Below are 14,846 nucleotides of genomic sequence, written 5' to 3'. Positions count from 1 at the left end.
AAGGTGGTCAGGTCCAAAAGAAAAGGGGCGGTCTACATTAATGTTCCTCACAAAAACTGAGCAAAGGCCAGTGAATCTTAATGTGAAAGAACATTCATTAACACTATTTCTATTGAAGTGGTTTTAAAAGACCCGGACACCTTACAAGGGTTTAACTTTGTGTTAGCTGGAGGTGTAGAACTAGGACCTTGTGTTGAATGTGGAGAAGTTGGTGGTGTTGAGGGTAGAGAGGTTGAGGGTATGGAGGTTTGCCCTTGTGTTGATACAGTGGGTAGTTGGGTGGAGCTAGGACCTGGTGTTGATACAGTGGGTAGTTGGGTGGAGGTTTGCCCTTGTGTTGATACAGTGGGTAGTTGGGTGGAGCTAGGACCTGGTGTTGATACAGTGGGTAGTTGGGTGGAGGTTTGCCCTTGGGTTGATAAAGTGGGTTGTTGTGTGGCGGTTTGCCCTTGGGTTGATAAAGTGGGTAGTTGGGTGGAGCTAGGACCTGGTGCTGATACAGTGGATAGATGGGTGGAGGTTTGCCCTTGGGTTGATACAGTGGGTTGTTGTGTGGAGGTTTGCCCTTGGGTTGATAAAGTGGGTAGTTGGGTGGAGGTTTGCCCTTGAGTTGATACAGTGGGTAGTTGGGTGGAGCTAGGACCTGGTGTTGATACAGTGGGTAGTTGTGTGGAGGTTTGCCCTTGGGTTGATAAAGTGGGTAGTTGTGTGGAGGTTTGCCCTTGAGTTGATACAGTGGGTAGTTGGGTGGAGCTAGGACCTGGTGTTGATACAGTGGGTAGTTGGGTGGAGGTTTGCCCTTGGGTTGATAAAGTGGGTAGTTGGGTGGAGCTAGGACCTGGTGTTGATACAGTGGGTAGTTGGGTGGAGGTTTGCCCTTGGGTTGATAAAGTGGGTAGTTGTGTGGAGGTTTGCCCTTGAGTTGATACAGTGGGTAGTTGGGTGGAGCTAGGACCTGGTGTTGATACAGTGGGTAGTTGGGTGGAGGTTTGCCCTTGGGTTGATAAAGTGGGTAGTTGGGTGGAGGTTTGCCCTTGGGTTGATAAAGTGGGTAGTTGGGTGGAGGTTTGCCCTTGGGTTGATAAAGTGGGTAGTTGGGTGGAGGTTTGCCCTTGAGTTGATACAGTGGGTAGTTGGGTGGAGCTAGGACCTGGTGTTGATACAGTGGGTAGTTGGGTGGAGGTTTGCCCTTGGGTTGATAAAGTGGGTAGTTGTGTGGAGGTTTGCCCTTGAGTTGATACATTGGGTAGTTTGGTGGGGCTAGGACCTGGTGTTGATACAGTGGATAGTTGGGTGGAGGTTTGCCCTTGGGTTGATAAAGTGGGTAGTTGTGTGGAGGTTTGCCCTTGGGTTGATAAAGTGGGTAGTTGGGTGGAGCTAGGACCTGGTGTTGATACAGTGGGTAGTTGTGTGGAGGTTTGCCCTTGGGTTGATAAAGTGGGTAGTTGGGTGGAGGTTTGCCCTTGAGTTGATACAGTGGGTAGTTGGGTGGAGCTAGGACCTGGTGTTGATAAAGTGGGTAGTTGGGTGGAGGTTTGCCCTTGGGTTGATACAGTGGGCTGTTGTGTGGAGGTTTGCCCTTGGGTTGATAAAGTGGGTAGTTGTGTGGAGGTTTGCCCTTGGGTTGATAAAGTGGGTAGTTGGGTGGAGGTTTGCCCTTGAGTTGATACAGTGGGTAGTTGGGTGGAGCTAGGACCTGGTGTTGATACAGTGGATAGTTGGGTGGAGGTTTGCCCTTGGGTTGATAAAGTGGGTAGTTGTGTGGAGGTTTGCCCTTGGGTTGATACAGTGGGTAGTTGGGTTGGGCTAGGACCTGGTGTTGATACAGTGGGTAGTTGGGTGGAGGTTTGCCCTTGGGTTGATAAAGTGGGTAGTTGGGTGGAGGTTTGCCCTTGAGTTGATACAGTGGGTAGTTGGGTGGGGCTAGGACCTGGTGTTGATACAGTGGATAGTTGGGTGGAGGTTTGCCCTTGGGTTGATACAGTGGGTTGTTGTGTGGAGGTTTGCCCTTGGGTTGATAAAGTGGGTAGTTGTGTGGAGGTTTGCCCTTGGGTTGATAAAGTGGGTAGTTGGGTGGAGGTTTGCCCTTGAGTTGATACAGTGGGTAGTTGGGTGGAGCTAGGACCTGGTGTTGATACAGTGGGTAGTTGGGTGGAGGTTTGCCCTTGGGTTGAAACAGTGGGTTGTTGTGTGGAGGTTTGACCTTGTGTTGAAGGTGGAGATGCTGGTGGTGTGGAAGTTGGAGGTATGGACGATGGAACTTGTGTAGATGGAACTTGTGTAGACTGGATTGATGTTGGAGCTTGGGTTGTTGAAGGTGCATTAGTTGACTGAATATATGTTGCACCTGGTGATGTTGGTGGAGACGTTAGGTGGGTGGAGGCTTGGTTTTGGGTTGAGGATGGAGACGGTAGCTCGGTAGAGCTTGAGTCTGATGCAGCAAATAAGATAAGAACATAAAATTAGTGGAGGTAAAACGGCCAAAATTTTATAAAGTAGAAGTAGAATCGCTGGGTATTGGTATTCAGGTTTTACCAGAGTTTTATAAGGTAGCAGTACTGTTACACATGTAATTACAACACTAATAAGATGATGTTGCATGGCTGTTACTATGTAATGTCATAGTACTTCTGTAGTAATCACATCCATAACAGTTACTTTAACTTATACAACTATGGTAAAACCTGAATACCAACAGCTGCCACCCATTAAAAATAACAATTAATATTAGATTGTATGTGTGATATGTGGAATGGCATAATGTGTCCTCTTAAACGTAATCTGTGCTTATTTTTTGCAGAAATATTGAAAGAGATTGAATATTACCACAGACCAAGACTTAAAGTTACTCTGGGTCAATTACATGAAGCTAATTGACACGTACCGAACTGCATCTAGTGCCTTGTGGTTTCCATTACAAGAGGTGCAGAGCACATTAATGATTCCAAATGAAATTAACATAAAACATGTATGTTATAAGTAAGGTTTCTGGACTCAGATTGATCATGTTTACATTGAGGTTTCAACCTTGTGTCAGGTTGGGTGGTGGTGGAACCCTGTGTGGAGGGTGGAGAGTTTGACGGTATGGAGTTTTAACTTTGTGATGAAGGTGCATTAGTTGACTGGATTGAGGTTGAACCTTTTGTTATTTGAGCGGATGTTGGACTTTGTGAGGATGGAGATGCTGTCTGGGTTGAAGTTGGGACTTGCAATGAGGATGAGGTTGACTGTGGGGAGGTTAGCCTTTGTGTTGATGTTTCAGTGGCTGACTGGGTTGATGGGCCGTGTGTTGAGGGTACAAAGGTTGACTGTATGGAAGTTTGACTGTGTGTTGATAGTGCGACAGTTGACTGTATGGAGGTTTGACCTTGCACTGTCTGGATGGTAATTATACCTTGAGTCGAGAGTGGAGAGGTGGTCTGGGTTGGCCCCTGAGTTGAGGCTGCGGAGGTTGGACCCTGAGTTGACGCTGCGGAGGTTGGACCCTGAGTTGACGGTTCAAATGTTGTCTGGGTGGAGGTTGGACCCTGAGTTGACGCTGCGGAGGTTGGACCCTGAGTTGACGCTGCAGAGGTTGGACCCTGAGTTGACGCTGCAGAGGTTGGAGTCTGAGTTGACGCTGCAGAGGTTGGAGCCTGAGTTGACGGTTCAGAGGTTGGAGCCTGAGTTGACGGTTCAGAGGTTGGAGTCTGAGTTGACGGTTCAGAGGTTGGAGCCTGAGTTGACGCTGCGGAGGTTGGACCCTGAGTTGACGGTGCAGAGGTTGGAGCCTGAGTTGACGCTGCGGAGGTTGGAGCCTGAGTTGACGCTGCAGAGGTTGGACCCTGAGTTGAAGCTGCGGAGGTTGGACCCTGAGTTGACGCTGCGGAGGTTGGACCCTGAGTTGACGCTGCGGAGGTTGGACCCTGAGTTGACGCTGCAGAGGTTGTCTGAGTTGGACTTGAAACTGTGGCAAAGGATGGCAGCAGTGAGTACACATTGGGAATGGATTTACACAACATCAAAGTACATTACATTACACTACACTTAGTTGATGCTTTTTCAAGCCAAAGCCACTGGTGAAATTCCAGTTTGGCTGGTAGAAAAGACAACTTACCCGCCACTTTGACCCATTACTGAGTGTGTGTTTGGCTCGTATGATAAACATCTACTAGCCATTTTGGCAGGTGATGAAAAAAGTTCGTTCAAAGCCTTGGAAACATCACACTTTCTTACCTTCTGACAGACACAGTAACCTAATCACAAGGCCTGCCCAGGCTAACAATTTCAGCCCAGTCTAATATCTCAAACGTCCAACATCCAAATATATACGTATGAGACGATGCTGTGTGTGTGTGTGTGTGTGTAAGGGTTGAGAGTTTAGGATACACCACAGTAATATGTTGCTTATTCTTACCACTCCTGACAGTAATCGAGGTGATGTTAAGGTCCAGAGTGTCGCTGTCGATAGCATCCTGAGTTGTGTTGCTGATGCTGGATGCGCTTGGTGCCGCCGACGTGGAGCTGAAACTCAGTTCTGTATCCACAATGACAGATCCAGGACTGACATGCAGGAGTGGACACACACGCACACACACACGCACGCACGCACGCACGCACGCACGCACGCACGCACGCACGCACGCACGCACACACACACACACACACACACACACACACACACACACACACACACACACACACACACACACACACACACACACACACACAAAGTTAAAGTTAGCAACATCAAGAGTACTTTTTCTATCAGAAGTCTTTATTGATGTGCAAAATGCACACTTCTGCTATTGGAATTTTCTTTTCTATGTGTGGGTGAGTGTGTGTTTGTTTTTGTGTAAAGAGTATTAGGTACTTACCTAAAACCTATTACTTCTAAACCAGTGAATGTTGGGTATTTGCTCGTATAAACCGGTTCCATCTGAAACACACAGCATTTACAGCATTAACATCTACTAGCCATTTTGGCTGGTGATGGAAAAGTTAATTTACCGCCCTGCATATATGTATGATTGATATCGGACAGAGCTGCATCTGGCACTTGTGAGAATCATTATAATACAGTTTTCAGACTTATCCAGACAACACATGGATTTAGACATTAGGTTGCTAAAGAGAGCCTGTAAAATACAAACTACAGGCACTACAACTCCTGGGCTTTTCAGCAATATCCTCAGGCAGTCATTATATGCTACTTGGAGTGTTATTGTTACGTCCTGCATAATGATGCATAGTGTAAAGGCAGCTTCTGAAGCCTGTGTGTGTGTGTGTGTGTGTGTGTGTGTGTGTGTGTGTGTGTGTGTGTGTGTGTGTGTGTGTGTGTGTGTGTGTGTGTGTGTGTGTGTGTGTGTGTGTGTGTGTGTGTGTGTGTGTGTGTGTGTGTGTGTGTGTGTGTGTGTGTAGTAGCTACCTGATCCTTGACTTTGGTGGCGAGGCTTTTAAATGCGGTTGTTGAGGGGTCTCCCAGGTCAGCGCTGTAGTCCTGCTGTAGAGTGAGCAACAGCTGGAACTTCGTTGGTGCGGCCGTGGATGCAGTGGGCTGGGCGGGACCTGTGGGAGGAGACAGCTAATCAACAAACAGGTATATTTCAATCTATCCAATCGGTAGGGGCCTGAGTGGGACCTCTGTAGACTCTTGTAAACATGAAGTGTTTTGGACCCAACACCCAGCACGCTAAGATGATTCATATTTTAGTCATGATTCATGATTAATATTCATTCATATGAAATGGAGTGTCTGTCAGTGTCAATACTGTGTAATGTCCATAAAATGTAATTTTTATGGTGAGATTGAAGTTTCCATGTTTGTGGGCAATTAAGTGGAGATGTTGATGGTATGGAGGTTGCACATTGTGTGGATGATGGAGAAGGTGGGTGAGTGGAAATTAGACCTGTGGATGAAGGTCTAGGTGTTTCAGTTGTTTGAGTTGAGGATGAGCCTGTTGTGGGCATTGCAGTTGGTGTTTGTGATGAGGTGGCCCCTTGTGTTTTGGGTGGAGAAGTTGAATGACTAGAAATTAGACCTGGTGTTGTGGGTGTAGGCGCTTCAGATGTCTGAGTTGAGGATGAGCCTGTTGTGGGCATTGCAGTGGGTGTTTTTAATGAGGTTGGGGCTTGAGTTGTGGATGCAACATTCGACTCAATAGAGGTCGGACCTTGTGTTGATGCAGCTGGTGGGTGAGTGGACATTGGACCTTGAGTTGTGGATGGAGATGTTGACTGAATAGATGTTGCAGCTGGTGATGTTGGAGAAAAATTTGGTTGGGTGGAGGATTGGCCTTGGGTTGGAGGAATTGACTGCATGTGTGTTGTGCCTGGTGGTGTAGAGGATTGAGAAGTTGACTGGATGTGTGCTGTGCCGGGTGTAGAGGATGGAGAAGTTGACTGGATGTGCGTTGTGCCCGGTGTTGGTGTTGATGGTGGAGAGGTTGACTGGATGTGCGTTGTGCCAGGTGTAGAGGGTGGAGAATTTGGTTGGGTGGAGGATGGAGGTTGTGATGCGTGTGGAGAGGTTAGGTGAGTAGAAATTAGACCTGTGGTTGAAGGTATAAGTGCTTCAGTTGTCTGAGTTGCCAGCGTTGCAGTTGGTGTTTGTAATGAGGTGAGCCCTTGCGTTTTGGGTGGAGATGATGAATGAGTATATATTAGACCTGTAGTTGTGGGTGTAGCTGCTTCAGATGTCTGAGTTGAGGATGAGACTGTTGTGGGCGTTGCAGTTGGTGTTTCTAATGAGGTGGACCCTTGAGTTGGTGCAGAAGTTAATTGGGTGGAGGATGGAGGTTGTGATGATGGTTCAGTGGGGAGCACGGGCGAGGTTGGACCTGGTATTGCAGAAATTAAAACAAAATTAGTGGAGGTAGGTCATGGATGTTGATAGCCCGCACAGAAGAACAAAATGTAACATTGTAATAATTAATATCCGATTACAAATCCCCCATGAGAAATGTAAAATAACACATCTCCTGCATTACACCCAGAGAAAATATGAAATACCACCAGTCCTAAAGTAAGTTATTCTGGGTCAATTACATGCAGCAGATTAACCTTCAGATCTTTTTTTTTTTTTTAAATGCACCGACTGTCTTGTAGTTTCCATTCCAAGAAGAGTAGAGCTCGTTCAAGGATTCCAAATTAATACAATTCGTTTTTTAATGAGTATTTTTACTTTGTTACTCCACAACACTGGGAAAATGTGTAACATGTACGTTATACTGTAGTAATTATGGCCTGAGGGTTCAGATAGTGTTGGCATTGAGGTTTGTGTTAGTTGGGTGGACAATAGACCTTGTGATGAGGATGAAGATGCTGGTGGTGTGGAAGTTGGAGGTGTGGAGGTTGTAGTTTGTGTGGGTGTTTCAGATGTTGGAGTTAAGATCGGAGCTGATGTTGGTATCACAGTTGGTGTTTGCAATGATGTTTGGCCTGCTGTTGGGGATGTTGCATATGATTGGGTGGAGGGTGCACCTTGCGATGAAGGTGTGGCAGTCGATATTATGGATGTTGGACCCTGTGTGGAGGGTGGAGTAGTTGACTGAATAGATGTTGCAGCTGGTGATGATGGTTGGGAGGTTGGCTGAGTGGAGGATGGACCTGCTGTAGCAAATATAAATTTGGTTTTAGTGGAGGTAGAAAATTAATTGTGTGAATTTCTGTGAATTGTGAAATAACGTCTCCTAGATTATCGTGTCAACCAATGTCTACTATTTGCAGCAGTAAGTTACCACTAAGCTCACTGTAAGACATGAAGTTACTTTGGGATCAATTAAATGCAGCAGATTGACCTACAGATCATTTGTTTGGAAATGCATCTACTGTCAATTGTGTTTTCATCGAAGGAAAAGTGTGATTCCAAATTAAATGAAGGAATAACATGTAAGGTATATAGTAATTAAGGCTTGAGGATTCAGGTGGAGTTAGTCTTTGGGTGTGTGTTAGTTGGGTGGATTTTGGCCGTGGTGAGGGTGTATCAGTTGACTGTATGGACATTAGACCTTGTGTTGAGGGTGGAGATGTTGACTGTGTTGAAGTTTGACCTTGCGTTGATGTTGCAGCTGTGGAATGGGTGGATATTGGTTAACCCTTTTTAACTAGTAGTATTATTACTGTTACTATTATTGCTACAGTCACTATTATTGTTGTCTTATTATTGCAATGTTGTACATTCTTTTGTTATGTCATCTTGTCTACATGTTCAATGTCCAATGTTAAATGCTCACTTGTATTTATTATTATCACTTATTATGACCAGTCCATCACTGTTACCTGTCCTGTCTTCCACTTTATGTCACTCTGTAAAATGTCAGTTCTGTGTATGTCTATGTATTGGCATGTTATAAAGAGAGAAATGTAATTTAATTTTCATTGTATGACTTTTGCATATGAAGAAAGTGACAATAAAAGCTGACTTGACTTGACTTGACATTGGACTTTGTGTTAATGGTGCAAAAGTCAACGGTATAGAAGTTGGATCGTGTGCTGTTGTTTCAAAGGTTGACTGGGTTGAGGATAGACCTTGTGGTGGGGTTGGTGGGTGAGTGGACATTGTGCTTTGTATTGAGGGTGTAGGTTTTGGCTGGGTGGAAGTTGGAGGCTGTGTTGATGGTGCAAATGTTGACTGAAAGGAAGTTTGACCTTGTGATGAAGGTGCATTAGTTGACAGTATGAGGGTTTGAACTTGTGATGTAGGTGGAGATAGGGAGGTTGACACTTGTGTTGGGGTTACAGTTGGTGAATGAGTGGTTATTGGACTTTGTGTTGTGGATGCAGTAATTAGCTGTGGAGGATACACCCTGTGGTGGAGATATGAACATTTGACCTTGTGTTGATGGTGTATTAGTTGGCTGCATGGATGATGGACTGTGCTGTGTTGAGGGTGCAGCAGTTGACTGGGTGGAGGACTGATATTGTGTTGCTGGTTGAGAGGTGGACTCTTTAGAGGTTGGACTTTGCGTGAAGTGGGCAGTGGGGAGCTGGGTGGAAGATGGATGGTGTGTTGATGTGGCAAGGGTGGACTGAGATGATGTCTGACCCTGTGATGAAGGTTCAGGTGTTGACTGGATTGAGGTTTGACCTTGTGTTGACACTGCAGTGGGGAGCTGAGTGGAAGTTGGACCTAAAGTAGTATACATGAACATGTAATTAGTGGAGGTAAATCCTAGATATCAATTAACAGCATCAAGTATAAATTATACATAAACAAAGACAATAGAACAGGCATTGGATATTAGCCAATGCTGTAAATGTTATGATGATATTCTGTTGGGCTTGCATAACCTACATGATGTGTATCTTTCCCTATTAAATAAGCCAAACTGAACTGAACTGAGAAGAAGTAATTCAATAATGTTATGGGTATCTGGGTGGAGGCTTGACCTGGTGTTGATTGTGGGGACGATGATGGTATGGTAGTTGGAGTTTGTGTTGAGGGTGCAACTGTTGACTGGATGGGAGTTGAGCCTTGTGTTGAGGGAGCAGTAGGTGTCTGGGTGGCACTTTGGGTTGATGGTGGAGAATTTGATTGGGTGGAGGTTGGACCTTGTGGTGTTGAAGGTGCATTAGTTGACTGAATAGATGTTGCACCAGGTGTTGAGGGTGCCAAAGACGGTATGGAGGTTTGACCAGGTGTTGAGTGTGTGATGGTTGACTGGATGGAGGTTTGACCTTGTGGTGTTGATGGTGCGACAGTTGACTGGATGGAGGTTTGACCAGGTGTTGATGGGGCCAAAGACGACGGTATGGAAGTTTGACCAGGTGTTGATGGTGCGGCAGTTGACTGGATGGAGGTTTGACCAGGTGTTGATGGGGCCAAAGACGACGGTATGGAAGTTTGACCAGGTGTTGATGGTGCGGCAGTTGACTGGATGGAGGTTTGACCAGGTGTTGATGGGGCCAAAGACGACGGTATGGAAGTTTGACCAGGTGTTGATGGTGCGGCAGTTGACTGGATGGAGGTTTGACCAGGTGTTGAGGTCCCAACAGTTGAAGGGATGGAAGTTTGACCAGGTGTTGAGGGCGTGGCAGTTGACTGGATGGAGGTTTGACCAGGTGTTGATGGGGCCAAAGACGACGGTATGGAAGTTTGACCAGGTGTTGATGGTGCGGCAGTTGACTGGATGGAGGTTTGACCAGGTGTTGATGGGGCCAAAGACGACGGTATGGAAGTTTGACCAGGTGTTGATGGTGCGGCAGTTGACTGGATGGAGGTTTGACCAGGTGTTGAGGTCCCAACAGTTGAAGGGATGGAGGTTTGACCAGGTGTTGAGGGCGTGGCAGTTGACTGGATGGAGGTTTGACCAGATGTTGATGCTGCTGTGGTTATTGAGATTGAACCTGAAGATATAAGTATACGAGGACAAAGTCAGCAACAAATGTGCCCAAAATAGACAGAATAGAGAGATTAACGAACATAAGAGAGAGTAAATAGATACTAGAGCTCCCATGAAAAAACATGGATCATGCATACATACAAACCCCAACTCCATAGAAGTTGGGATGCTAGCTTAATTGTGAATAATAACAAAATACTGCCATTTTCAAAAAGTCTGGTTCTGACATTAGTTGGAGAACGGTACAAAGAAAACATATCAGCCATCAAAACTGACCAAAATGATTGTTTTGGGGCATATTCATGAATATGTAAATCCAACGGGTCTCAAAAGAGTTGGGACGGGGACAATAAAAGGCAGCAAATGTCGAGGAAGACTAAAAAAAAAAAAACAAAGAACAACACTTAATAGTTAATAGTATTAACCGATTAGATGATTTTATATAAAACAGTGTTGATTCCTATCTTGGACATGATTTCACCAGCTTAACCCATTGAGGTCTAAGTGCCCTTGAGAGGGCAATTTGACATGTCTCCAAAAACAAATCTGTAACTCTGTGAGTTTTTGTCATTGAAACACATAAGTTACACCATTAGAAACCTCAGACCTTCCAGATTTCAAATATATATATATATTAAATAAATTATATAGCTGTCCCAATTTAAAGAAAGTGAAAAGAAATCTTCGCATATTCTGTACTCTCTGCCTGTAGCAGCCACACCTATAGCTATTCACATGTAAAGTACCGGTGCTTGAGTGGCTATTCAGAGGTGACAACACGCCCCTTTCAGGTAGGGTAAACACAGCAGACGTAGAGTGACAGGGGGGTTGGGGCTATCAGAGCACATGGGGATTGACAGGGGGGTGTGGGCCATTAGAGGTTTTTCACACCTATCTCATTAGTATTCAAATGAGACAGGCAGTGGCAGTGACATAGTCATTCTTTTTTGCATTTTGTATGAAAACAACAAAACATTTCTAAATGCCCTTTTAACTTTTATGCTGCCAACACATTTGCTTACAAGATTCAAACTTCAAAAGTCTTGGCTAGATATATTTATTGTGTGTTTTCTTGAACTTTTTGAAGACGTCTGAAACCTGTTTTTTTGTACAGTTGTGTTTATACTAAATTTAAATAAAACATGTTTGTATGACATCCAATTTTTTTTCAGATTATTTCTTGTCAGGCTTTTCACAATACAACCATATATTCCACTTTTGCATAGATGCTTACTGTTAGCTGAAAATACTTGAAAATGTCAGGGTGGTGCAAGCAGCCTAAAAGCCTCTGAAAGGCCTTAGACCTCAGAGGGTTAAATGGTAGGTGTATTCCTTGTCATGTTTTCAATGTTTTCCTTTCTGTAGTGCTTACAGTGTGACAGGTCTTGACCAAAAGCCAGCCATTTTATGTCCTGCTGGTCTTTATACTGGAGTTAAACTGTTAAAACATAGTAGAGAATGCAATTTGTCCTTACTATGTGGCAGTAATTGAAGATCTCCCTTCAAAATATAATACACGAGTGGCTTTTCATGCTGTTTAAAACCCATTTATTTCATTCAGTACTGTATTCAATTATACAGGTGGGTTAGAACAGCTTAACCAATGTACTACTGCACCCTCGTGCCATCATGGAGGCTGACTTTTGAAGTTAGCACTAACACAACTTGCATGGTGAATTTTCACTGTAGCACAGGATGTGCAAGACTCTATTATTGTCAAAAAAAACTTCTGCTGACTTCTGTAAGCAAAAGACAATTTCCCATGTCGTCTGACTCTATTCCAAGTGAGCTCGGGTGGATAGGGGAATGTTAAACCCCTCTATCATTTGCACACATGAAGCGTACTTAATATGGTCAAGTTTTCACTAGCTGTAATTCTCCGAGTGCTAGAGTGAGACTACAGCCAATATATATTTCATGATGTCATGAACGTATACAATGATTTTAAGGGGACAGACACCATCGTTTTGGGGGCCCCCTGTGTTAAGGACAAATTCATCTGAGACCAAGTGTCTGGCGCACACGTGCTTCGGGCACTCTGTCAACAAGTCCTTGACCCAGGAGTTGTGTCATAATACAAATATTAGAGTAGAGTAGAGTGACTTTATTGAACCCCGGGGCAAATTAAGGTGTAATGTATAAGATATTAGACAAGGTATTATACTGTATTTGTGTGTGTGTGTGTGTGTGTGTGTGTGTGTGTGTGTGTGTGTGTGTGTGTGTGTGTGTGTGTGTGTGTGTGTGTGTGTGTATGTGTGTGTGTGTGTGTGTGTGTGTGTGTGTGTGTGTGTGTGTGTGTGTGTGTGTATGCGTGTGCGTGTATGCAGGGTGCGATTTGCCGGGGGGGATGGAGGGGATTGTCCCCCCTTCTGGTTTTTGTCTCTGCTGGAAAAATATCCTCTCGAATAGGCCTATCAAAATAAACTAACAAAAATGTTGACATGACAGGCAACTTGTGACCCTTTTCTGCAGTCTACATTGCACTCACTTTCAAAATTGCCCGACGTGGTGGAAGCTTTGATGTTTACGAGGTCCCGGACTCAACAGCACATATGCAACAAAGTTGCGTTATGTACGGGAATTAGTAACATATCGCTAATGCAAACGACGTGCGAAAATGAAACGCCAAAGCAGCAGTTAGTCCTTTTTTGATGGACCATCAAATAGGAAACAACTACTTGGCTAATGCCTACAAACAGGCGCACAAAAAGGGCGCATTGCATTGCATTGCGCAGCGTCAGTGGGAAAGCAAACAAAGGAAATGTTTAAGACATTTGGTTTGAAATAGGCTACTTTGCTTCCAACTCCCGACTGTTCTTGAGTGGCTATGCAAAAAGACGCGCCGACAGGCAGATGTTGCGAGAGTTGTCCTGATCACTTTCCTCGGGGTTTGTTAGACCGCAGATGAGGTGCGCGTTGTGCCCTCTCGCTAATTGATGAGGTGCCTATTGGATACAGAATGCAAATGGCAAAAAAGCAGGTGCTCTAGGAAGGGGGGTGCTTTAAAATGGAGCAGAAAAGTTACTGAAATTGTTTAAGTATTTCTGTCTGCACGTTAGGCAATGAAACCGTTGTGCCTTAATCGTAAATCTAGGCTACTGCCAAGGCAGACGGAATGGGTGGAGTAGCGCCTGAACATGCAATGAATTTGCATGACCCGACTAAAAGTTTGTAGAAAGTTGCAACGCATGAGGATGACACGTTGAAGTAGCCCCCTCTGCCTACACTCGGTTAGTGCGCTTAGGATTGTGAGTGACTGAAGTGTCTTTGGCACACGAAATGTAGGCTACAGAATTCCCCCTTCGCGATTTCAGTGTAACATTTTTTTGCGCAAGAGATGTCCAACTGCATTAGGCGCAAAAAAAAAACATCTCAATGAAGACGCATTGTCTTAGTGTCCGTGTCCGTGTTGGGGGAAAAAAATACACTGCCACGTTGTTTTTGACTGAATTAAGTGTTATTCATTTGATATCATCCAATATTGAGCTGTTAGTCGCGTTAACTTCATTTTGTGACGTCATGTTTCATGAAAAAAAACCATCCCCCCCTCTGGGTTTTTGACAAATCGCACCCTGTGTGTGTGTGTGTGTGCCAGTGCTGTTACCTCTTTCCACAGTAACTGAGCTGATGTTTAGGGTCAGGTTGCCGCTGGCGATGGCGGTCTGTGTTGTGTTGCTGATGCTCGATGTGCTGGGTGCTGACGATGTAGAGCTGAAACTCAGTTCAGTTTCCGCAATGACAGATCCAGGACTGATATGCAGGAGCAGAGATACACACACGCGCACACACACACACACACACACACACACACACACACACACACACACACACACACACACACACACACACACACACACACACACACACACACACACACACACACACACAGGATTAAAAAGATGCATTCATGTGAGGACAACGTTAATGCAATCTATTTATTCAATCTGTGTGTGTGTGTGTGTGTGTGTGTGTGTGTGTGTGTGTGTGTGTGTGTGTGTGTGTGTGTGTGTGTGTGTGTGTGTGTGTGTGTGTGTGTGTGTGTGTGTGTGTGTGTGTGTGTGTGTGTGTGTGTGTGTGTGTGTGTGTTTGTTCGTGTCTGTGTATGTGGACTTACCTAAAACGTTTAACTATCAAAGCGAGGAATGACTCATATGCGGCTTTGTAAATTGGCTCCAGCTGGAAGGAAAAGAATATTATTATGTCGTCTATATGATCTCTATGGAAAACAATATTAAAATGGTATAATGTTGCCTATATGAATATTAAAATGATATAATGATTTTGTCTGATCTCAATGTCTTCTTAAATGATTAGTAATAGTTATGTTTGCAGCATGTGCAGCATTTTTTTGTTGTGTGTGTGTGTGGGGGGGTGTGCGTGTGTGCGTGTGTGTGTGTGTATGTTCGTTTTTCTTCAACTATGATTTTGCTGCTATAAACTGTTAAGCATTTTCAGCTATAGTCTGTGAATACAGTGTGTGTGTGTGTGTGTGTGTGTGTGTGTGTGTGTGTGCATACTTGATTC

General features: G+C 44.7%; 1 protein-coding gene across 1 annotated transcript in view; it reads right to left on the bottom strand.

Annotated features, from left to right (window-relative positions):
* The window catches only part of LOC134458696 (mucin-19-like), a 77,330-nt gene that overhangs the window by 24,906 nt on the left and 37,578 nt on the right, over positions 1-14,846 (bottom strand). The window contains exons 28-39 of the mRNA XM_063211127.1: positions 14,840-14,846; positions 14,437-14,498; positions 13,927-14,072; positions 9,370-10,326; positions 8,813-9,109; positions 7,282-7,590; positions 6,648-6,818; positions 5,408-5,547; positions 4,857-4,918; positions 4,397-4,542; positions 3,395-3,946; positions 2,204-2,431 (exon numbers count right to left, since the gene is read on the bottom strand). The exon at positions 14,840-14,846 is cut by the window's right edge and continues 133 nt beyond it. Coding sequence (XP_063067197.1) covers positions 2,204-2,431; positions 3,395-3,946; positions 4,397-4,542; positions 4,857-4,918; positions 5,408-5,547; positions 6,648-6,818; positions 7,282-7,590; positions 8,813-9,109; positions 9,370-10,326; positions 13,927-14,072; positions 14,437-14,498; positions 14,840-14,846 — 3,077 coding nt within the window. The remainder of the gene's footprint in view (positions 1-2,203; positions 2,432-3,394; positions 3,947-4,396; positions 4,543-4,856; positions 4,919-5,407; positions 5,548-6,647; positions 6,819-7,281; positions 7,591-8,812; positions 9,110-9,369; positions 10,327-13,926; positions 14,073-14,436; positions 14,499-14,839) is intronic.

Source organism: Engraulis encrasicolus, chromosome 1 (assembly GCF_034702125.1).
Source record: "Engraulis encrasicolus isolate BLACKSEA-1 chromosome 1, IST_EnEncr_1.0, whole genome shotgun sequence".
NCBI lineage: Eukaryota > Metazoa > Chordata > Actinopteri > Clupeiformes > Engraulidae > Engraulis > Engraulis encrasicolus.
Note: the sequence above shows the minus strand (reverse complement) of the source record. Positions and strands in the feature narration are given on the sequence as shown.